Genomic DNA, 23,886 nt, shown 5'->3' with positions numbered 1-23,886 from the left:
ATTGGTTGACGCGGCTGTCAATCACAAGCGCTTCCTCATTGCCGAACCCATAAACAGTCGTATTAAAATAGCCTACGCCCTGAAGCGAAAAGGGGCTTGTGTTTATATACTGACTACAACTGCACTGCAAGTTAAATTTATTTAACATATATTTTCTTATTTGTGTACAGACTAAAGTAGTTCATTATTAGCATAAACAATAGGAAAGACAATCAAGCACTTGTGAGACAATCTAGAAGTAACATGCACAAATAACTGGACTTGAATTCTTAATCAGTGAATTATCAAAGCACATTAATTAAAACTAAATCTCCAAGTTAAATATGACTCTACATTTATTTCAGTTATACCTAATATAAAGTTTTTGTTTGTCTGTTTGTTTTTTTTTATAAAAAGAAAAAAGAAAACTAATAACATCATTCTGGAAAGGTCTTTATTATACACATTGTAATGCAGTAGTACCTTGACATTGAATGACAAGCATCAAAGGGTAAGTCTACACCAATCTGCAGTTACAACACTGATATTTCACTTGTGTCCCTCCCATCTTCCTCAATAGATATTCAACAAACTCGAATCAGAAAACCAAAACTAGGGCAAGCAACTATGCATCTATAAACTAGTAAAACAAAATCCATTAAAAACAAAGAACATAAACATCCCTGTGCTTTAAAACCATACAGGCATTTGTTTCCGAAGATCTATTGCAAGATTAGATACAGGCTTAGTACATGATCATATATTAGAGATCATACAGTTATATGATCACATTTAAAGATACATTTAGGGTTTACAATATTATGAACACAAAACACAGGCAGACCTGGGTCAATTACAATTTCTAAAGGAAAAAAGAAAAAGTCTTTGACCTTAAAATACAAATGTTCACAGCTCGGAATACATCTTTGTGTGAACAACTGATCTGAAATGGACTGGTAACTCAAGATTCCTTATTAAACTTACGGAGACAACTGATAGATACTTATGGTGTACAGCCCAGGTCTGATTTCGATGGTCAGTGTCTTCAGAAACGTGATGCAGCTAAACCACAGAGGCCTGTGAATATCAGAGCACACTTACAGCCTAACTTTAGGACAAGTGCAGCCTTACATCACTTGCATTAAGCATATAAAAGGAACATGGTTTTAAAGATGTTTCACTTACGTAAATTTACAAGTGGTTAAAAGCCATCCCAGCCTTCAGAATGCACTAGCAATGGAAAATACATGCTTGTATAAATCCACGTCCAGTCAATGTCACATTCATCACAACAGGACTAATGAATCCATCATTTTATCTTCGATCTTGTGGTTTTTAAGAGGAATGTCTCTAAACAGAAGTTACAAAAACACCTAAACAATTTATTGCAAAGCCAAGGAAGCCATTGTCAAAGTTACCTTACATGTGTGACTGGAAATATAAGATATACTTGAAGAAAGATTCTGTTCCGCACTGACAAGTACGCAGCTCAGACTTCTACAAATGCCTAACCTGAAACTCGTAAGAGATCTGAAGATGGTGAAAGATTACATCCAATGTGCTGAATGGAGCATGAACTTTAGGCTTAACTTCTCAGGTTTGTGCGCATCTCAAATCTTTAAACCAAGACACCAGACTAAACAACAGAGATGGACTACAGTCTATGCGTCAAGGAAATGAAACCTGGCATTTCCCCAAGTGGCCATCATTAGGTGATCTTAAAAACAGAACTTAATGAGTAGTAATCAGCATGCACAGAGGTGAACAGAAACAACATTTGGTATTCCTGGAATGAACAGGATTTATAATGGGTGCAGGGAGAGCGGGACTAGTTGTACTGTAGTGCACTTTAGAACCCCTCGTAGTCCTTCTTATCTTTCTTCCCTTCAGCTTCAAATCCATCGGTCCCGTCGCTGTTGTCACGTCGCCTCTTGCGGTTATTCCGCACGTTGAAGCGCAAGTTCATCTGGGGCAAGGGGTCCATACCCAGAACCTTGTGAATCTGACGGAACGCCAGCAGCCTCAGGGCAAACTGTGGAGAAAGTGGCCAATCAATACACACATTAAAAATACTCTCGATTAACATGAGGCCATAAAAACAACATGCATAATTACACAATTATCGAAAACAGTTTGAAATCATTTTAAATGCACTCACTGCAAGACATTAAGTCACATTAACACATTATTAAAGCAGTTACTATGTCCATTACCTGAGCGCTTGACGTAATGTCCTCTCTCTGCTGCTCTTCCATGGTAGCCAGAGTATCTGTTGGATTCTTCTCACAGGGGTCTATCAATCCTGGAGCACCTGCATCACACAGAAAAGCACAAAAGCAAGGGAGTGTTAAACTGAGCATCTAGATTCCCAAGATGATTTTTTTAATGCAAGTTGTTAGTAAATTAAAAGAAAACCCTTAGTAATTCATACCAGTATAAAAGCTAGATTGCTAATGTACATAACTACATGCCTACACAGACCTAAGAATCAATGCAATTCCCATAAAATGTGTCTTAAGACATTATCAGAGTGCTGCATCTTACCAGACAGCAGAATGCCTGAGGAAATACATTCAAAGACTCTTCGAAGAGCATCTCCAGGGCTCATTGGTCCAGAGGCACTGCTGATGGCCTTCTCCACCAGCAGCTCCATAGCTGAATTAAACACAGTAACTTAATTTACCATATGGCATTTTGAGCATTTCCCTCATAAGATCAAAACTGAAGGATGATGAAATTGTTTAAATGGGACTGAAAGTGATTTTGCTTTAAAACCTTTATAGCAACAGCGTTAAGGAAGCTATGTTAAATTAAATGTAATTGAGACACACCAGGGACAGTATAAAAGGAAAGATTAAATAGGGGAGGGGGAAAAAAAACTTAAAATAATTGAAACTCAACTGTGGGAAAGGCCTCATTTTTTGTCAGATTTTATTGGCTATTTGACATGTTATTTTAAAAAGCAAGCTTGACAGGCTAAGCTGAGTAAAGTAAAAATAAGCTCTTGTATAACTACAAAACAAGTAGCCAGGGATGTTATCAAGATGGCTGCTAAGTGAAAAAGAACATGAAAAGTGCATGGTGTGCCTTTTAAGGGAACACCAAATCAATCCATGAAAACTCACTTGGTAATAATTTACTCATGTCAACAAGCAGGTCTATGTATTGTGGTAATGCCAACTAATGGGACTTAACAGCAACTATGCATTTTTAATATACTTCGTTATAAAAGCTACGCCATTAAAAAAAAAACGAGCTACATTTGATAGTTTGGTTGCTCATGCGAATTTGCCATGCTGACCAACAGTAAGCTGCTTGGTTTTTAAATTAACCGTGTTCGCTATATTGAAGATCAACCTTTTTTGCCCACCGTTTTACAGAACATTTCATAAATGTGACTGCACTTTTGAGTGTCTGCTCCCTAACACTATACATGTGTATCAGAGAAAACTCAAAAACATCTGCTAACGTTTAATAACCAGATATTGTTACTCACCCAGCTAGGAAAGGCAGACCAGGTGGGTACTCGCTGACAAAGGTCACGCAGTATTCGAATGACAATCACACATGACTGGAGTCCATTAGCCCTAGCTCAGTGCAGTCAAGTCAAGATTAGTTAATGCACAAGAACAAAAACATACAGTCATACAACATGGCGGAGCTCACAGAGAGGTGCAACACTACTGTTCACAATGGAAGCTTAAAATTGGATTAAAAATAGCTAGGCCAATTGGCTTTCTTAAGCTGCCATTTCCAGCAGTATTTTACCTCACCATTAGTACAAGTACGAGTTCAAAGTTTGCAAGATTCACTTGGAATGGCTCCTTGGTAATCTTGTAAACCCTGACCTCAGTTGTCAGATACTTCACAAACATATACTTTCATTTTACAAAAGATCAGTTTGCAAGAGTAGTTGCATAGGAACTGAAGCAGTCAAGGAAATCTGCTTTACTTTGCCTGTGTATTTGCAGAGATGGCAACAACACAGTAAACTAATCAGATATTCCTTTTCTCTCAATCCCGATTCCCAAGAAAACAAAATCATTAACAAAATAAAGAAAAATCACAAAAAAAAGAAGAAAAGAAACGCTCAACGTGAAAGCTCTTATCGATGACACTTTTATGCAAAGGTATTCTGCAGCCTTATGGAATCATTTTACATGCCACGTATTTAATCTAAGACTTGTGAATAAATAACACATGCAAGGATGCTTAATTTTTTTAGAATCAGATCAGCTCATATATACAAAAACAGAATGCAAAAAAATAGTACCATAATCTCCAAATTATATACTGCATCCTTGTATCACTTTTACCCCCCAATAATCAACTTTGAAGTTTAAAATTGAAAAACAAAAGACTAAACAAATTAAATGAACCAATAAAAAGGAATACATCTCATAAGGCTACAAGAAGAAAGTAAAATGATGTTCCGAACCTGGAACCACTTAGCGTGGCGTAGGGCAGCCAGAGCGTCAAGGCATTTTTGCCTGTCCAAGACGTCCGCTGGGTCTTTCACCATACTGGAGGTTACATCTAAAAATGGATCGAATTGTCAAATGGTGGTGAGGAACGGGTGTTTGACCAGGTCAGAGAGACTGCCAAGAACACATTGCCACACATACCAGTCAGTTACTGATCACTGCTCTTTCAAAATGCATCTCACATTTCACCCCATATGCAGAATCTTTCAGATCTTTTCAACAACATTAAGGATCAGCTACACTTGCTATTTGGTGCACTTCTATTTAGTCTGTGGTGTGGTGCTGAGAGAAATTGGATAGGGACGGAGTTAAAAAAATAAAAGGCCTTTGTCAAAGAGAATTAAAAAAAAAAACTGAGAATGTGGCATAGTGATGTAGGATTTCTTCGTTGGAGTTGGAAATGCACTCATGATATTTTTGTACTCTGCATATAGTGAGCATGACACTAATTTCTCTTGATAAAGACCATTTCAGTTAAAGCATTGCTGCTCTGCAATCCACCATTTGAAATTGCTGGGTATAGGATTTTCCAGACTACCTTAGAAGTCATATGGTCACAATCCATAATTGCTACTACTGGCAGATTCACACAAAATTACAACAGCCATCTTTCGTAAAAATCCACATCGTATCACACAGGTATTCAAACATCACTTCGGAAAACTTTTTTAAATTGTGCCAATTTGCCAATTACGGATGATCTTGTTATCTTACAGTGAAAAAAAAAAAGAAAAAAAAAAACTTGAGGACATTAATAATTTGTATTTTTAAAGCTAATAGAAAATGTTTCTCTAGTTTTTTAGTATCAGTTATTTTGAAAGTGTACAATTCCTGCATTTCTTGCTTAACCAGTTGACTTAGCATTTGAGGCTAAAGTTCTTTCCTATTGCTTAGGGCAAAAACAAATTGTGGATTACAGTGTCGACCTAAGGGAAGATTGAGATAATCAAAGTTAAGAAAAACACTGAGGATTTCTTTGAAACACAAAGTAGTCACTGTACTGATCCAGAAACATTAGAACGATAATGATGGGCTGCAAATGGCACCAGATATGTAAATCATGATGATATCAAGGGAGATGTGCAATGTTTATAGCTGAATGAGTATTTGTAGTGACCCACTACAGTTGTATGGCAATGGTAGGTGTGGCAAAGTGTTTGAAGGTATTCAGGAGAGGGACCTTGGTCAAAAATCCTTCCGGAGCTGGTAGACGTAGCCTCAGATGGGAGACAATTTGCTGAAAATGCAAGGAGGCTTTGGGCTGGACTTGAAAAGCTTTAGATACATGAAGGCAGCAATGCGTGCTGGCAAGAAAATATGAAGCTCCCAGCAAGAGGATTAGGACATCACTGCATGCATACCTGTCATGATCGGGTTTGGAGAACCCCCATATCTCTATGTATACTGAAGGCTGTAAACCCCAGGTCCAACCAAAGATTCCTCTATCAAAGCCTTCCTCCCAAAAGCTGACTGATACTCCCCTAAGGAGCCAAACAGGAATGGTGGCATGGCCGCAGAGCCTGCATTTAAGATTCCACCATTTCAGGGGCTTCTTACCAAATAAAACTCTCCATTATACAGATATAAAAAGACAAACGGGTTATTGATATGGTTACTCTATTATTTGGGGAAATGTTGTAGCTCAATGCATTTTAACATCTGAAGAAATTAAAAGTAACACTGTTTGAATGCCAAATTTCACAATTTGTCAATCCCTACTCGACTGCTTCTCTCAGGGGAGCACTTTCATTTTGGAACAGGGGACCTCAGAATGGTGAACCTTCTCACCACCAGACCAAAAATATTTGTTTCCTGTGGGGACATATTAGGCATTCCAACTACTCTTAAGGTTTCAGACCCAACTCAACCATTGCTCTTCAGGAACTAAATCGGGATAATACCCCTGATCAAACTCTATGACCCCTTGGGAAAGAATAAAATCATTTGGTTCTACATGGGACACAATCCCCTTGAACACAGGAAACAAAAATGAATCTTACCCGGGACTAACTAGACTTACACAATGCAAACACTTATCATGCTTGTTTTGGGGAGAGCTTCAAGAGCACTGGAGAAGTGTTACAAAGAGAAAACCCAGAGCACCACTGCTGGCATCGGAGATGGTTAGATAAAACCTGGTAGTGTTGAAATCGGCTCTAAAGCAACTTGAAGCCACTTGAACCGGCTTCAAACCTTTTACAGTGTGAACACATTACAGACTTCAAATGAAATAATTAGTGTAAATGAAGACAGAAAGAGGCACTTAACCTCAGTGGTGTAACTTTTAAAGGAAAACAGTGTAGGTCATTTCTTATGTATGGCCAAGCTCAAGCACAAACCAGGTTTAATTTGTACCATTTTCAATCGCATTTTCTCCAATTCAGAAAGGTGCAAACATTGTTCTGCCAGCATTAACATCTAGCACCATCTCCACAGTGCCAACAGATGGGCTCTTTAGGTTGTCAAAATCAGCATGAAATATTAATCTGATAGGTAGTCGGTTAATGTGAGCAACGTCTTTTCCAACCTCCATCCCGGGTGTTTTCCTCTCGGATGACGGGCGAGGTGAGGGTGACAGTCACCTGCATCTTGGGCTCAGCGGAGGAGGTAAGGATAATGGCAGCCTCTTGGACGGAGCCTTTTACCTCATATTTCTCTGGAGTTACAATCTGACAAACACATGGGTTAGCAGAAAACGAAGTTATGAACACCTAATTGAGATCTGGCAAACCCTGACCTAATCCTGTTCCTGGAGGGTCAATGTCTTGGAGAGTTTAGCTCCGACCTGTCCCAACACACGTCTGGAAGTTTCCAGTTAGCATGAAAATATTGACCAGCTGGCTCAGGTGTATTTTATTAGAGTTGGATCTAAACTCTGCAGGACAGTGGTCCTACAGGAGCAGGATGTGACACCACTGCTGTAGAGAATTTGAAAAACCAAGTATAAATTTAAAGGAAAACTTGTGGGAATTGCAGTTTGCACTGCATTGAACCGGTACCGTGAGCTGTTTGGGAAGATGTTCCACAATGCGCGTTAGCAGATTCTTGGTCGGCTTCTCAGAACAAAGGAGGACCAGGTTGACATTTTTGTCTCCACGTAGAAGCAGCCCTTTGGCGAGAACGCCCACCCGCATCACTCCCTTCAGCACTCTGCAATGCACAAGAGGTCATGTATTGCTTTGCCCTGTTCTTTCTCTCTGCTTTGAGAAACATTAGAGCACTCTTCTCCCACCTGTCTTTGGGAGGCTCTTTCTTTTCTTTGTCATCTTCTTTGCCCTTTGCACTTGCATCTTGGTCTGTGATGATGTCAGAGACAAGCTTAAGAGCTCGTTCAGTGATTGACACAATCTTCTGGATGGCCTGGAGCTCATCCTCAGATGGGTAAATAGCTGCATGTTTGGTCATCACATAACGATCATCTGAGGAATCAGGGCGACGGGGAGGCTGCAACAAATACTATGCATTATGAACCATACATTTCAAGTGGTAGATATAGTAGTGATATCTGAATTGATATTCCAATAAACACTCCTAGTGTATAATGCAGGTATTATTCAGCAATTTTTCAATGTATAATGGAGCTATGATTATTATTGTAGTCAACAGTATCTACTTCTTGAGACAGTAAGGGTCTGTCTGACCAGCATGTAAAGCAACCAGCCCTACTGTTCAAGTCTGTGTGACTTTTGATCAACGTAATGCACCTTTGCTGAATAAACACACCTTTTAATAAATCAAAGAACTTCTAGATTCCAAACGTTTTAAACAAACCCTCAAACACAAACCACATGTTTTGGCCAATTCATCAGTGTTTTCCTCTGTAGTAGTAGTTCTCAGCACTTACCACTGGTCCTTGTGGTTGAGGAATGGGCATCCCAGGCCTCACTCCAAGAAGACCAGGAGGTCCAGGTGGACCCTGTGGATAACCTCCATCAGGCATTCTGCGCCTTTCCTCCCAGTGGTGCTCTTCTTCCATACGCCGCCAATACATGTCCTCTTCATAGCGCCTGAGAACAATTACAATATTTAAGACCTCAAAATGCACATGTGTAGATACTGACATATTGTAGGAGAAAAAAAATAATAATAATCACACCTCATCTCCATCCTCCAGCGCTCCTCCTCTTCACGTCTTCTCCAGTACTCTTCCTTTTGCATCTGCTTCCTCATCTTTTCCTCTTGGATTTTCCTGGCTCGGATGCTAGGTTTCACCTCCACCTGGAGATCTGGGTTCACCTTTTTCTACAATGGTGGAATATACAATCAGCTACACTGACAAAACATCACATCAACTTTAACTGTTCTGCATTTATAATAAAAGAACCACTGCCAACAACAAATCACTTACTAACCTTATACTGCAGTCGATGTCTCCTTCCTTTCAAATGCATTTCTTTGGCATTCGGGTCATTGAAACTGCATTCACACAGTTTGCAGTGGAACCGGATAACCTTTCCTTCATCATTCCTTACCTGAAAAACAAACAAAAAAAACTTTTTGTTTGCACTTGGCTTAACAGCTTTAAAGTGACTTTCATTTCCCTACTGGAACTTTTTTCCTGATACCTCTTCAACATAATCATGTCCGACGGGCTGAACATCACTCTGCAGGGCTGCAAGTGCTGATTGAGGTGACAGAGGGTCAGGGATTTCATTCTTTAGGTCCGGTGGTTGTGCAGACACAGCGGACTGTGCTGCTTTAGCTGCCTCCATCTTGGATTCTTCATTTCTAACAGCAGTGGTCTGTAACTTGTTTCCACCTGTTTTGTTAATGCATCAAAGCAAATACTGTATTGCGTTATCTTATATAACAAATTAAAACATAAAAAAAAAAAAGTACAAATCTAAAATAAATATGATCTGTTCTGTAAACATTCTGTAAGAACAAACACTGATTCAGCAAGACATACCAACAAAGTTGATCTTGGGCGTGTTGACCTTCTTGACAGAGGTGCTGTTGACTGAGACACTGTTGGGCACTGGGCTCTTGCCCTGTGCAGCTGAAGTTGCCATGTTGTTGACCATGCTGCCAGATTTTAAGTAAGAGGCAGAAACAGAGAGATTGGATGATGTGCTTGTGGAGCTGCTGATGTTGGAGCTGGCAGTTTTATTAGGAGCAGCTGTACTGGAGGTGGTGGATTGGGAAACAACACTGGGCTCTGTGGATGGTATCGGCTTTCCTAGTTTGGTATGCAATTTCACAACCTATAGAAACAGAATTCAATTAGATACTAGGCACATATATCAATATCCCCCCCACATGCACCCATGAACATCACATTTTGACTTATCACAACTTGCCATTACATAATCGAGTATGCTTGTTCTAATGCGGCATCCATTCCCCTTCAAACAACTTTCCACTGCATACTGTAACAGATAGAGTCCCTAAGAGGCTAGGCCTCTCTACAACGGAGAGCCAGGATCATACTCATTCAAAAATAGTGCTGCCAAAAAACATGCTGAAACTGACTATTATGTGTCGAGATCAGAGAGGGAGTCATGTACCTTCTGGTGTTTGGCTCCTCTGATGTGCGCGGCGTAGGCATCAGCTCCAGTACAGGAGACGTCACAGAGTTCACAGCGTAGCTGATTCTGTGTGCCGCGGGCGGAGCTCCCGCCTCCGCTGCTGCTACTGCTGCTCTGTGACAGCTTCAATGCGGCTTCCTTCTTTTTGTGCTTCTGACCCTCCAGATGCTCCTTATAGGTCTGAAAGCAGGTGATAAGATATACAAGTGCCATAATTCATTCAAACCTTTTATTACGAGTATTAGGAAAACACTAGTGTCTGGGCACTCAGTTACACATAATACACAAACAACAGCAATAAATATATTATAATAAAATACCTGGGGTCCAGCACAGCTGATCTTGCAGACATCACAGTAGTGTATCTGTGGTGGTTTAGGGGGCTGTTTAGGTTTGAGTGTTTTGTTCTGCAAGGGAGTTTTCTTTGTAAAAGTGCTGCCTGTCCACGCGGCAGTGGCTGCTGCGGCCACGGCCGCCTGTTTCTGCTGCTGTTGCTGCTGCTGATAGTAGGAGGAGGCAGCTGAATACACTGCAGCTTCATAGCCAGAGTATGACGTTCCTGAATATACAGAGAGGAGCAATTATCGCCCACAGTACAGACTGACATTGACAGGATTGCACTGTAAATCTATAAGCCTACTTCATGTAGATCAATCGGTAGAGCATGACCCTAGCCATGCCAAGCTCATTGGTTTGGTTCAGTATTACTACTAACAAAAACATTTCACTTGCATTCAGTTCAATTCTGATCAAATAAACTACTCAATGACCACGGCTCAGTGTGCATTTCATGGCAACATATCAGCGTTTTGAGAATACAAATGAGAATATCTGCAAACATTTTGGAATAGAACGAAGATGTTCTTACCAGAGTATGTGACTGCATTGGTGCTGTAGGTGGGACTCTGCGAGTATGACGGGACCACAGAGGCAGCTGCAGCTGCGACCGGCTGTACAGCAGAGGACACTGGGTAAATGGAGAAGGTTGAGGTGGCAGGTCTAGGGGTGGCTGGCTTTATAGCTGTGACCTGACGTGTTTGCTGGGTCTGGGTGTACGGAGTGGCGCCTTGGCTGTATCCAGTTTTAGGGGCTAATGGGATGAGTAAGACAAAGTTGTACAGAACATTTTACAATACAGATCATTTAAAGGGTGACCTGGAGAGGATTACTGATTTAATTCTGTGCTCCTCAGATGCCATTCTGTGCCCCCCGTCAAAATAATGGAATGGGGATAAATGAAAAATGCAATTTGATTCCATTTTCATTTAAATAAATTAACTAAAATTAAAAATACTAATTAAATCAAAAGTTTTTAATAGAACACTAAGGCATTTAATATTTGGTAATAAAAAGCAATACAAGATAATTTTACGGAAAAACAGAAGCATGAAAATTTAGTGTTTATTGCAAAACATTTCTTCCCATTTAAATGCCAAGACATATAAAGCATACCTGTCTGATAGTAGGATTCGGCCACAGTGGGTTGTGGCTGGGCTGCTGCAGCGGCCACAGCTGGTGTAGCTGCAGGTTGCTGGTAGTATTGTTTACTGTCATAGGCTACAGCTGGAGCTGTGGACCGCACATATGAATAGGAGTCCTGCAACAGTAAACAAAAGGCTCGTCTTTTCTTAGCCATCAGACATTGATCGCACTCTCTCATGCATTTCAGAAACAAAGATACACCTAGATACAAAAGTTTGAGGTCAGTAAGATTTTGACAGAAGCCATTCATGCTTACCAAAGAAGCAATGTTTTTAAAAATACACTAAAAACAGCAACATTGTGAAACGTTACAATTTGAGAAAAATGATAATGATAGTTTATTAATCATTTATTCCTGTGATGGCAAAATTGATTTTTCAGCAGCCAGTATTTCAGTCTTCATTGTCCCATGATACTTCTCAATAAATCTCAATAAAAATGTATTATTAAATGTTAAAAACAGCCATGCTGTTAATTTTTTCTATGATTCTTTGATAAATAAGTTCAAAAGAACAGTTTTTTTTTTTTCAGGAAATAACTTGTAACATTATAAATGTCATTAAGTTTCATTTTTATCAATTAAATGCATTTCAATAATTAATTCATAATAATAAAATGTATTATTATTATTATTATTTCTTACTGAATAAAAATAATAATTTATTCGAAAAAATATCTTGCTGACCCAAAGCTTTTGAAGAGTAGTATGGGAAAGACTCAAGGTGACATAAATGGCAAGTTTCTCCTCTCTTTTACCTGGTAGTTTTGCGAGGTAACAGGAGGCGGTGGTGGGGGTACCTCCGGCTGTCTCTGTGCGTACCCATAATCCGTGGCAGCGTGGGCTGGCTGGTATCCTCCATAAGCGCCAGCATTAGCTGCTGCAACTGGTGCAGGCCTAGCAACAGCAACCGTGGCGGCTGTAGGGGCGTAGGCTGCTGCCACCGTGTGTGCCGCCACAGGTGCTTGATGCACAGTATAGCTGGCCACTGTAGTGGGGTGAGTGTATGCTACCCCACCGGCCGGCTGCTGACTGCAGAGGAGAGGACGAGAGGCTTAGATGACAACACTGACAGCTATGCTTACTCACAGTGCTGACCTGGAGCAATTGCATTTATTAAAAAATAAATAAAAAATACACACACACACACACACAGACAGGACTACCATTCAAAATAAACTCACAAAGGCGAAAATGTAACGATTATGATACAACATACAAAATCTAACCTACTAATAATGACCTTCAATGTAATTTTAAGACATTCACGTTAACATCTAGCTCATGCCATAACAGACTTTCTTTCAGGAATTCATTCATAATACTCTTTCCTGATTGCTGGACCTAATGCACCAAATCCATTAACTTGACAGGGAACATACATGTAGAGGAAGAAAATCAAATCAGATACGGATTAAATGATTAAGTGCAGCATTTCCTTGATAAAAGGCAGACAAACGTTATACAAATACTAATTCTAATCATTCCTCCATCAGTCTGAAAGGATCACAACTATCTTGAACTTCAACCAGCCAAACCCACACCAAAGGCATCCATCTCAAACCTAAAAGGTGCACTTTAAGAAACTGAGGCCATCTTCTGTCCGGCTGAGATAAATTGATAAATGAGTCCTGCCTTGTCCAAATACCCACATTTGCGGTCTTTGCACTTGATTACTTATGAGACATATTTCCTGGATTTGGCTCAAGTGTTCAAGTGAGGATGAAGACCAAAAGTGTGTGTCGAACTTTTCATTACCTGATGTGACACACTTATAGTGTTTACAGCTTTATTTTTTATTAAATATTTGCATTTTAAAATCAACTTCTTAATGTCTGTCCAGTAGTCCCTATAGCATGCAAATTTAATTTGTGGTGCTTCGAATTAAGTGATAAAAAGCAGTTGCAAATGATGTACAAAATGAATATCACTACTACTCATCTTTGCACCAATAAAACGTGCAACACTTTGTTTTTTGACCAAATTATATGTAATAACTAATTATTATATTAATATTTAACTTCCATGGGTAAGGTTTTCGTGACCTCTCGCAAGATCTCGGCAAATCGTCTCACGATTTATTTCCGTTATTAACATGATGCATGATGGGATACACTAAGCCTAAAATAGCACTCTGGAGTGGTATTCGAGGTAGTGTGGATTTAGTGTGCATTAAGGGCACTGCACTTTGGCGTTTTTAAGACCTGGGACAGTCTTGTGCACTTCGGCCTACTTCCTGTGGCACACATGTGCTCTCAAGTGGCCAAGACTGCAAGTCTAAGTATTTGGACAAGACATCAGTGGTCAAGTGCACGACATACAATACGGGCATCCCGAGTTCAAATACCGGTATTGTACCCATTTTTGATCCCCTGCCAAATTATCCCTCTCGTTGCAATCACTAAACCTACAAGATTGGGGTCTCTGCGGAGCAAAAGTGGGCGTTTCTGATTTTGTAGGTGTTTTCAAACTGCTGGGTGTTTCTAAATCACGCAATGAAAATGATCCCCGTTACCTGACCCCACCCCTAAACCGATCATCACTATGACGCAAGCCAATCCAGTAAAATGATTTAAAAATGAAGGTAAAATGATTTTATATTAGTATTTTTACCCCTCACTTCCCTTTCTGTCTGCTCTCCAATGTCATATTATAATGAAGTCAAAACACCTAAATAAATAAATAAATAAATAAATAATATAGTCTATTCTTTAAATCTACTACTACTATACTAACCATTCATGTATAAAATGCAGACATTTCCAAAACTGTCAAGCTATCAATGGAATGCGGACACCTGTCAGGAATATCAAACACCAAGCTGAGGGAAAACTGCTCAGAAATATGATGCAGCTCAGAAATAACTTCACATCACGGCTATTTTGACAAATAGAGGCACGTTCTTTAACTGTATGGCACATAAAGAAAAAACGCGTAAACAATAACATTAGGATTACTTTAAAGACAACTTAAACTTAAAAGCGTCAACCTAGGGCGAATAAACCCTCGAAAAAGCGGATCAGTAGTGACATTCAAGAAGTCCTTGAAGGCGTCCGTAAAGACATCGCACTTCCCCACCCACACGCACGCATCTGCTTAATTATTCAGTGATTTTAAACGAATAATAAAGTGTAAAAAGGAGTTTTTAAATAGCGTTGGGCAACCATGTACATTCGCCTTTTTGCGTTTCCGTCTTAAAAACACTTGAGTGTAAAGACGAGGGTAGAGATGTACGGTCATGCGCAGACGCGCTCTAGTGCAGCGCTGGAGGAGATGACAGCTGCAGTCTGCTCGCTTTAGATTCACAGTTCACCCAAACACCTCAAAACAAGAAGTAGCGACAACAGTATTAATATCTTTTTTTTTTAATAATATTAATTGCGGATAAAAGCAGATAACCCCTCAGAGATAAGCGTCGTGTCTGTTTACGAGCCAACTCGATCTGATATTAACATAAACAGTAGGCCTTTTTATTAGTAGTTTCAAAACAAAATGTTAAATACACAACTAAAATGTACAGATATCAAAACAACTATTTATTTTAAATTATGATTACACTGGTTTAAACTATGCATCTGGCTTGGTTACCACATCGGATGTTTATATAAATAGAAATTGAATCAAACTGTATAGCGGTACAATAACCTCGGTTTGGGAATTTATTTTTTTTTATTTATTTTTTTTGTGTAGTTTATCCAAAAATTTCTAATTCTTCGTAAGATGCCCGCTCAAAACACTAATAATAACTCAAGTGTCAGTCTCTCTCCCTAACAAAATAAAATACACAAATAACCACAACGCATTACTGGCTATAACGTTATATTATAAACATAAGGATTTAAAATAGCATGTAATAATCATAGTCTGCTCTCCAGCTGTTCATTTGAACGTTTAAAGCATAGCCAAACGCCTCCTCTCTACCCCCACCCGGACCCAGCAACAAAGACAGAGGGGCCAAATCCCTCCATTACTGTATGACCACTATCAGCGCAGTCCCCATTAAACAAGTCGGCCCTTACCTGTACTGGGCCGCAGCAGCACCATGGGTAAATCCAAAGTAGTTGCCGGTGGCCATTTTGACATCTTCACCTAGCCGGCTGGGCACTAGAAAAAAAGGAAAGATTCGTGGAGGGTAAGCGACTGTGCGCAATGGCACCCATGATGAAGAGCCGTATCATGCAGGAGACTACGACGAAATAAACCCCACACACCCATAACATGATTTTAATCACGTCCTTTTTTGTTGAAATCGCGTCTAATGTCTCAATGTGTTTTTAAAAACCCAATTGTAACGTTACTCACCATAGGTGAAGGACACTACTGGACATATGGGAATCATTGGTTTCCTATTCTCTTACGAACTCTCTGACTCGTAATCCTGCCTTTTTATATGAGAAGGTCGTTCCAGGAGCCAGCGCTTACCGCACATGCGCATTTGAACGTTGCGAGAGATGGGAAGTGTAGTTTTTCTTACAAACCATTTTAAGGTCGATGAGTGCAGCTTTTCATCTAAAAACACACAACTGATAACTTTGTGTATGATTGTGATTAGAAAGTGATATAGGACTGACAATGTAAACGTATTTTTTTACTTTTTTTTGGTTTATTTAGATTTATGTATGTGTATTTTATTCACATCTTCCTTTTATTATCTCTGTGTTGTTGTTGTCTATGTGTACTGAAAGCTTGTGATAATAAAACTAATTCCTTACTTGGCAATAAAGCTCCTTCTGAATTTTGATGTAACATAACCATGAACATAACATGAAACAGACTGTGAAATAATTAAAATGCAGAGTAAATTTAAATTAATTAATTCAGTTGTGGCTGTAATTTTTAAATGTACACCAAATATTAACTCTGATGTTTTGAATTTTAGTTTTACAGTAGTGACTATTTTTGTACACTATATGTGAGTGAATTTAATCATTCACTCAACCAATTCTTTAAGAATACAAGGTTGATAAAATGTCTATTTATGACTAAAAAATTCTGCCTCATAAAAAAAATTAAGCCTCATATTAAAAAAACATATATTTATATTATATATATATATATATATATTAAAACATCCATAATTCTCCACCACTTTCGCTTTTTTATGTGAACGAGTTCTTCAGTCGGTCTGGTCTGAACACAGAACGAGAAGCATTCTTTCACTTTAAAGATTTGTTGTTACTGTGGTTTGCGCTGAAGAAAAAAAACTACATTTCCCACAATGGCCTCTGAGACGTTATTAGCCATATGGTTGGTTATTGATTCATCGACTTCCTGCCGCTGAACGTGACTGACACTGCGCAACAGTAAACGTAAGTCCTATTCAATTCATACAAAAGCTAATAGTAAACTGTCTATTTTAGACAAGCGCTTGTTAAATAAATGAACAGCCAAGAATCATATAAAGAGCAGTGATACAAAACCGCTTCTAATATGAATGTGTTATGCAGGGCCTATCTTTCCACCTTAGTTTTGGGATGCAGAGGCCCATAATCAGCCCCGCCATACTCGCCGGTGTTGATGTACACGAGTTAGTTTTGGTTGTACAAACAAATTAAGCAGTTTGATGTCGTTCATTCCCGTAAACGGAGGCAAATCGGTGAAGCGAAGTCATTATTGATCGGCCTCAAGCCTTTCTCTTGCCTGATGGCTCTTCTCAATCAAGATGACAATCCTCTCCCTCGTGCTCAGCGATAGGCAGAGGGGATGCTGCTGGAATTTTTTAAAAATCAGTGCAAAATTCAAATAGTCTGGGTTTTAAAAAAAAGCAAAAACGTTGCTAAATATATGTAGCAAGGCTATACAATGTAGCTAGCCCTACAGTTTAAGGCTAGGAAATATGTGTAGCATGTTTTTACAAGGTTTAATTTAGTACTTTTTGAGATCCAGTTGGTCTTCTAAATAAACTAGTATTTCCGCAGTTATGATGAAAAATTCTGGGAATATCAGGGAATCTCACAATTGGATTCTAGGTCAGAGAAAGTCTGGGAAATTAATAAAATATTAAAATAACCCTCACTGTGTCTGTTCTCTTATGTTAAATTTAATGTTTAATTTAATTAAATTCTTTGTAGCAGTTAGTATAAAGCACAGGTTTTCACATCAAGGGTCCCTTGCTAAATAGAGACTGAGCTGCTGTTATATACAAAATAAAACCGAACATAGCTGGAAAAATGTGTATTCACTACTGACATGACGTTCCAGAAGTGGCATTGAGGGGGCAGTGTTGAATCATATTTTACATGAAATTGTACTTGTGTTCAACTTCAGCAGCATGCCTAAGTCTAAAGATGTGCTGTCTTCCACTTCGAATAGTGGTTCGGACAGTGATACAGAAACAAAGGTATGAACACTGATTTACATGAATGCAACAAAATTAATATAGCCTTCCCAACTGGAAAACTAAGTTTATGCTCCCTGACTTGAATTTAACTTGAAACCAGCAGTGGATGTTTAATCTGAATATGTGCTGCAGGCCTGAAAGGTCATGTGTTTGTTTTTGTCTCCTTATTTCTACCAAAGGCCAAAAGAAAGAAGGCAAGTGCTCCTGAGAAGCCTGCTAAAAAACAGAAAAGTGGAGAGACCTCCAAACCCAGCGGCTCTGCTAAGAGTGACAGAAACAATGATGATAACATGTTCCAGGTTGAGTTTTTCAGCATTTTTTTTATTAATGACCAAATGATTATACATTATCCCATATTTAGTAGAACTGCTTACCAAATAAATAAATGCATGGACATGTAATATTGATCTGACATTAAATTATCTTGCAGAGTAGTTTAAAGCGCTCTACTAAGAGCAATAGTGCTTTGAAACATAAACGCAATCTTGCTGGCAACAAGATTAACATCAATTTATAAAATATATTATTATTATTATTATTATTATTGATCTGTAATGCAACTTTACCTTTCCCTTGGATTAGTAACACATCTCTTATCGGGTTCTTTTTATTTATATCTAAGAACTCCTACAGAATATCAGTAACCTGTAATTTCTTCTGTTTTAGATTTATTTTTAAGTGTAATAATGAAAGTTTAGTATGATTTGATTTTAGAGCTAATATTTACTGTCCCTGGTGGCTCATTAGGGCCCGAGCACCGGTGGTGCGAGGACCCTCTTGGAATTGCTCCGTTTATTACTGTTTTGATGTGTGACAGATTGGAAAACTGAGATACGTCAGTGTCAGAGATTTCAAAGGCAAGGTTTTGATTGACATTCGAGAGTACTGGATGGACCAAGCTGGTGAGATGAAGCCTGGAAAAAAAGGTAATTATGGGGCCATTTATTTTTCTCCAATTTATTTGATGTATTTTTGTGTCATTCTACTTTGACCTCTTAGTCAAACAACTATCTTTCAGTGCAGGTAAAATGTTCCTGTGTGTATTACATTTTATTATTGTGCCATAGTAGTTTCGTTCCATCAATTGTATTGAATTACCCTCAGGCATTTCATTGAATCCTGAGCAGTGGAATCAGCTGAAGGAACAAATGTCGGACATCGATGATGCAATTAGAAAATTGTAAGAGCTCTTTGTTCAGTGAATGGTTGTCTGGTTCTTTTTAGAGTTCTATGCTTTGGTACACAGGGACTTTAACAAAATGTTTCCTGTTTCAACTTGTGCTATATGTATGCCATTCAATTTGAAGAGACATTTTTTTTGTTATGTTATTGTTAATATCCAGTTATCTACTGTTAAATGTTGATGTGTGTGAAGAGTAATTCTTGACTGGGTGATTATTTTAATAGTACAATAGCTGCATTGTTCTCATACTCTGCCTACATAATAAACTTTTTTTTGGTTTGGAGTCTTTAGTCTGGTGTTTTTTTTTATTTTTAATTTGTTTATTGAGTGTAAAAATATTAACCATGTTATGTTTTGTTCCCTATATCATGGTAAAGTGCATAATTTTTAAACTGGAAGTTGTTGTGATCCTGTCAATAAACAAAGCTGTAATTGATGACCTAAAATGAAGGCGTTTGGCACTTTATGATGCTTGTTGTGTCCAGTCCTGAGTGCTTGTGTGTAATTTGCTCGCGTTCGCGTGGGAGCAGGAATTATAATGGTCCGTACACCCACTCAAACATAGACCAGACTCCAGAATAAAAACAGCCCTTTCACTTGACTGTCCAGAAGAGCCATCTTGCATCAATTGCATTTGCTGTCTAAATTAAATCACTCTTAAATCATGGTAGTCACTGTATTGCCAGCACGTCTTTGAGACAATATGGTTTATGGTGTTGCGTGCAAAGCAAGCATTATTGGGGTAGTTTCTGTACGAGGTAAACACCGTGCAATCACATTTTTTTTTTTGAGATGCAGAGGTTCATACTGTGAATAAACATTTATAAAATTAATCTACTGTTATATTGTTTATATTTATATATATATATATATATAATATATATATATATGTTATATTAGTATCAACTATATTTCAGAATTGGTTGACTAAACAGCATTTCTACATTAAGACATTTTGTGCAATAATGGTACATAAACTATAAATATATACAGGTGCATCTCAATAAATTAGAATGTCGTGGGAAAGTTCATTTATTTCAGTAATTCAACTCAAATTGTGAAACTCATGTATTAAATAAATTCACTGCACACAGACTGAAGTAGTCAGAATATGGTGACATGCCAATCAGCTAATCAACTCAAAACACCTGCAAAGGTTTCCTGAGCCTTCAAAACGGTCTCTCAGTTTGGTTCACTAGGCTACACAATCATGGGGAAGACTGCTGATCTGACAGTTGTCCAGAAGACAATCATTGACACCCTTCACAAGGAGGGTGAGCCACAAACATTCATTGCCAAAGAAAGAACAAAAAGATGCAAAACCAACCAAGAGAACCGCAGCCTTATGAGGATTGTCAAGGAAAATCAATTCAAGAATTTGAGTGAACTTCACAAGGAATGGACTGAGGCTGTGGTAAAGGCATTAAGAGCCACCACACACAGACATGTCAAGGAATTTGGCTACAGTTGTATTCCTCTTGTTAAGCCACTCCTGAACCACAGACAACGTCAGAGGTGTCTTACCTAGGCTAAGGAGAAGAAGAACTGGACTGTTGCCCAGTGGTCCAGATTCCTCTTTTCAGATGAGAGCAAGTTTTGTATTTCATTTGGAAACAAAGGTCCTAGAGTTTGGAGGAAGGGTGGAGAAGCCCATAGCCCAAGTTGCTTGAAGTCCAGTGTTAAGTTTCCAGAGTCTGTGATGATTTGGGGTGCAGTTGTTGGTCCATTGTGTTTTATGAAAACCAAAGTCACTGCACCCGTTTACCAAGACATTTTGCAGCACTTCATGCTTCCTTCTGCTGACCAGCTTTTTGAAGATGCTGATTTCATTTTTCCAGCAGGATTTGGCACCTGCCCACACTGCCAAAAGCACCAAAAGTTGGTTAAATGACCATGGTGTTGGTGTGCTTGACTGGCCAGTAAACTCAACAGACCTGAACCCCATAGAGAATCTATGGGGTATTGTCAAGAGGAAAATGAGAAATGAAACCAAAAAATGCAGATGAGCTGAAGGCCACTGTCAGAGAAACCTGGGCTTCCATACCACCTCAGCAGTGCCACAAACTGATCACCTTCATGCCACGCCGAATTGAGGCAGTAATTAAATTAATTGAAGTATGAAATTATTTAATTTGTTGTTAAATATGAGCCAAAATCATCACAATTAAAATAACCAAAGACTTAAACTACTTCAGTTTGTGTGCATTGAATTTAATACAGGAGTTTCACAATTTGAGTTGAATTATTGAAATAAATAAACTTTTCCACGACATTCTAATTTGAGATGCACCTGTGTGTGTGTGTGTATATATGCATTTCAAAATGTGCATCGATCCATATTATGACTGTTTCTTGAGAATCAAATGCATCCTAAGGTTTGAACATAAAGCTCTGCCTTAGAAAATAATATTTATTTTTCTGTTTCGCTGCTTGCACTTCAGGTGGTGGTTACTATGGAGATTACTTGCAACCACCGAGGTTCATTTTAGTTCCTGAGAGGTAATAATTTCATGTTCTGATTGAACCAGCTTTTCACTCCAACTTAAATTCTGTGATCAAACACCAAGACATGAACTATGAAACATCAAAAATGTCAGTCTCTAAAACCAAGAGTAATGTTATGTACACCTGTTAGTGTAAAGCTAATGTTAGAGTGCAAAACTGATAAAAAGAAAATTAAACATTTTATTGGTTGCCAGTGGCCACAGTATGTAGGCCTGAGTTTGATGTGGTGTGTATGATTTCATACTAGATATCAGTTAATTTTCATCTTCCATTGTTCTGTGTTTAATACAATAAAGTTCCTTAGATTAAAATGGACCATGCACATTCATATTTGTCAAAATTGCCCAATAGAAAGTTATCACTAGGTGGCACCAATGCTCTATTGAAATTTCTTTTCTCCTGATAGTTTTTGGATAAGAAAACCATCCTCAACTTGTCAACGTTTTTAACAATGACACAAGTACTCCTTAAAACAGACTGACCATTGTAGAGTACAGATTTCCATTTTATACAGTTAAGGTCGTAAATTCTGCTTTGTACCCTTTCCATCAATATGGCAATTCTGATACCAGACAGCGTGTTTGTGGCTTACTAATGTGAAGTTCTTTCCATCACATGTTAGTTGTTGATAGGAAAGGAATTTGTTTCACAAGTCTTGGCAGTGCATCAAACACCGTTAATGCATGAGAATTTCCTTTCCTATCAGAGTGTGATAGATATTCCATCTGAACACGCTGAACTGAGCGATGTGGAGGAATCAAATGCATTTGCTGCAAGTTGTGCTTTGGTCTGCAATCATTTTAATGAAAGCACAAACACGGTGTGACCATCTGTCCACAAAATAGGAATTGGTGGAATGTCCCTGATAACTGGAGGTGGTTTGAATCGTCCATGCAGCCTCCATCTTTTTGAGATTTCCTGTATATCACTTTGATGCTTTTATGATGGATGGAGTAATATGCAGAACATCCTGGAAGAGAGAGGCCGAGCGGGTGTGTTGCACTAGTTTATAGTTTTGGAGCACTTTAGGTCACTGATGCATCAAAAGTCCAACATCTGCTTCCATTTGAAGGGTCTGCTGTGAGCCTGGCGATTGAACATTGGTGTCTGTGGTTCTTGGACTGGTTCTCGTGTCATTGAGTATTGCATTGCATATTTCAGCGCTTTGAGTTTCAGGTTATGTTTACATCGGGACACGGGAATATGCTGGGGCGTGTAGCTCATCTTTGGGCTAATATCAAACCGGCGTGGGTTTTACAGGAGAGATTAACGCATGAGGAAACCCTTTCAGCCCAGTTTTGATGGATGTGTCTGCCTCTGTTGTTTTACTCCATGGTGGCTAATATAACGGATTCTGTTTCATGGAAGGAATTTGTTCTTCCATTGAGATGTGAAATGCATATTGATTACGGGGCGCCTTGAGTTTCCTGTCCATGACAGGGATGGTATTGGCTGGAACCCGCTTTGGCTGTGAACTAAGGCAGGATCTTGCCAATTTGTCTACAGTTGAATTATCTTTACAATGGACAAATGATATTGAGAAGTTTATAGGCCAGAATCCCTCCTCTTGACCCTCTGGCAAGGATAAAATCATTCATCTCGAACACGTCAGAAGAAAAACAAGTCCACTTTGACTTCACCCTGGCGAAAGTGTTCTCACTGAGGTGCATTTCTACCAAAATGTACTGTCATTCTGTCATTCCTTCAAAACAGAAAATGTGTTGGTATCCTGGCTAGCTCCGTGGAATGTCCAGTGAGTGTCAGTTTAATAAGGGTTGCAGTTGTCTTTGGCATGGATATGTTCTGCTTACATGTGAGGTCAGTTTGGTGAAGCTGCCACAGAAGTGAAGATAGATCAAAACAGGACCTCATTCATGATTAATGAGTTTAATTCAAAAGGTGGTCAAGGAATCGAGCATGGGGATGAGATGAAATGTTGCCTTGCTGACTGTAATGATAAAACAGACGTCCAGACGTTCCATCTTATGGAAGATTCTGTTTGATCACACTTTCCTCTTCGGCGTTCGGATTCAAAGAAAAATTATACACACAGAACTCTTCTCACAAATGCTATCTTAGTTCATCACATGAATATCGGACTCATGTATCACCAAATTTATTTCTTAGTAAATATTTTTGTAGATTACTCATATGAAAATACTTACAGATTTGTTATTACTCATGACTCATGGCTTTGAATGGCAAATTCATCAGAGAAATATAAAACGTCTTTAGTTCAAGAAAAATAAGGTTTTAGTATAGTACTGTTAACTGTAAAACTCAAAAAACTGACTCTAGTGTCTTTTATTGTGCCCTGATCAAAGTGCTGTTGGCAGTATTTTGAGTGGATCACATTTCATATTTCACATCGGCTGTTTCATTGTTAG

The 23,886-nt window shown here is 38.7% G+C and overlaps 2 protein-coding genes across 4 annotated transcripts; one reads left to right on the top strand and one right to left on the bottom strand.

Moving 5' to 3' along the window:
• Positions 1–416: 416 nt before the first annotated feature.
• On the bottom strand, positions 417–15,930 carry LOC109080677 (zinc finger RNA-binding protein-like). 2 transcript variants are annotated; one of them, XM_042724505.1, is made up of 20 exons: positions 15,774–15,930; positions 15,491–15,575; positions 12,230–12,503; positions 11,444–11,588; positions 10,860–11,081; positions 10,312–10,550; positions 9,971–10,171; positions 9,373–9,667; positions 9,029–9,222; positions 8,816–8,935; positions 8,560–8,705; positions 8,308–8,470; positions 7,696–7,907; positions 7,463–7,613; positions 6,991–7,132; positions 4,417–4,515; positions 3,476–3,570; positions 2,524–2,635; positions 2,193–2,290; positions 417–2,011 (listed from the first exon to the last, which is right to left on the bottom strand). In XM_042724505.1, exons 1-20 carry the CDS (start codon positions 15,808–15,810, stop codon positions 1,829–1,831), a joined length of 3,213 nt encoding a protein of 1,070 aa, XP_042580439.1. In that variant the 5' UTR covers positions 15,811–15,930; the 3' UTR covers positions 417–1,828. The 2 variants fall into 2 exon arrangements, with proteins under 2 accessions (XP_042580439.1, XP_042580440.1); XM_042724506.1 differs by lacking the exons at positions 417–2,011; positions 2,193–2,290; positions 2,524–2,635; positions 4,417–4,515 and having other exon boundaries at positions 3,475–3,570; positions 6,990–7,132.
• Positions 15,931–16,678: 748 nt separating this feature from the next.
• LOC109086141 (activated RNA polymerase II transcriptional coactivator p15-like) lies at positions 16,679–19,277 on the top strand. Of its 2 annotated transcripts, none has more exons than XM_019100638.2 (5): positions 16,679–16,780; positions 17,742–17,811; positions 17,991–18,110; positions 18,629–18,737; positions 18,916–19,277. In XM_019100638.2, exons 2-5 carry the CDS (start codon positions 17,743–17,745, stop codon positions 18,993–18,995), a joined length of 378 nt encoding a protein of 125 aa, XP_018956183.1. In that variant the 5' UTR covers positions 16,679–16,780; position 17,742; the 3' UTR covers positions 18,996–19,277. The 2 variants fall into 2 exon arrangements, with proteins under 2 accessions (XP_018956183.1, XP_018956178.1); XM_019100633.2 differs by having other exon boundaries at positions 16,694–16,780; positions 17,739–17,811.
• Positions 19,278–23,886: the final 4,609 nt, after the last annotated feature.

This window comes from Cyprinus carpio, chromosome B5 (assembly GCF_018340385.1).
Source record: "Cyprinus carpio isolate SPL01 chromosome B5, ASM1834038v1, whole genome shotgun sequence".
In the NCBI taxonomy this organism is placed as follows: Eukaryota; Metazoa; Chordata; class Actinopteri; order Cypriniformes; family Cyprinidae; genus Cyprinus; species Cyprinus carpio.
Note: the sequence above shows the minus strand (reverse complement) of the source record. Positions and strands in the feature narration are given on the sequence as shown.

What these genes read in the sequence shown, in the direction of transcription:
- LOC109080677 (XM_042724505.1), bottom strand. Translation starts at nt 15,810, where the DNA reads ATGATTCCCATATGTCCAGTAGTGTCCTTCACCTATG. An exon ending in GACATGATTATGTTGAAGAG is followed by an intron (nt 8,936 to 9,028) that starts GTATCAGGAAAA and finishes TTTGTTTTTCAG; the next exon opens with GTAAGGAATGATGAAGGAAA. An exon ending in ACATTACGTCAAGCGCTCAG is followed by an intron (nt 2,012 to 2,192) that starts GTAATGGACATA and finishes CTTTCTCCACAG; the next exon opens with TTTGCCCTGAGGCTGCTGGC.
- LOC109086141 (XM_019100638.2), top strand. Translation starts at nt 17,743, where the DNA reads ATGCCTAAGTCTAAAGATGTGCTGTCTTCCACTTCGAATAGTGGTTCG. An exon ending in ACAGTGATACAGAAACAAAG is followed by an intron (nt 17,812 to 17,990) that starts GTATGAACACTG and finishes TTTCTACCAAAG; the next exon opens with GCCAAAAGAAAGAAGGCAAG. An exon ending in GATGAAGCCTGGAAAAAAAG is followed by an intron (nt 18,738 to 18,915) that starts GTAATTATGGGG and finishes AATTACCCTCAG; the next exon opens with GCATTTCATTGAATCCTGAG.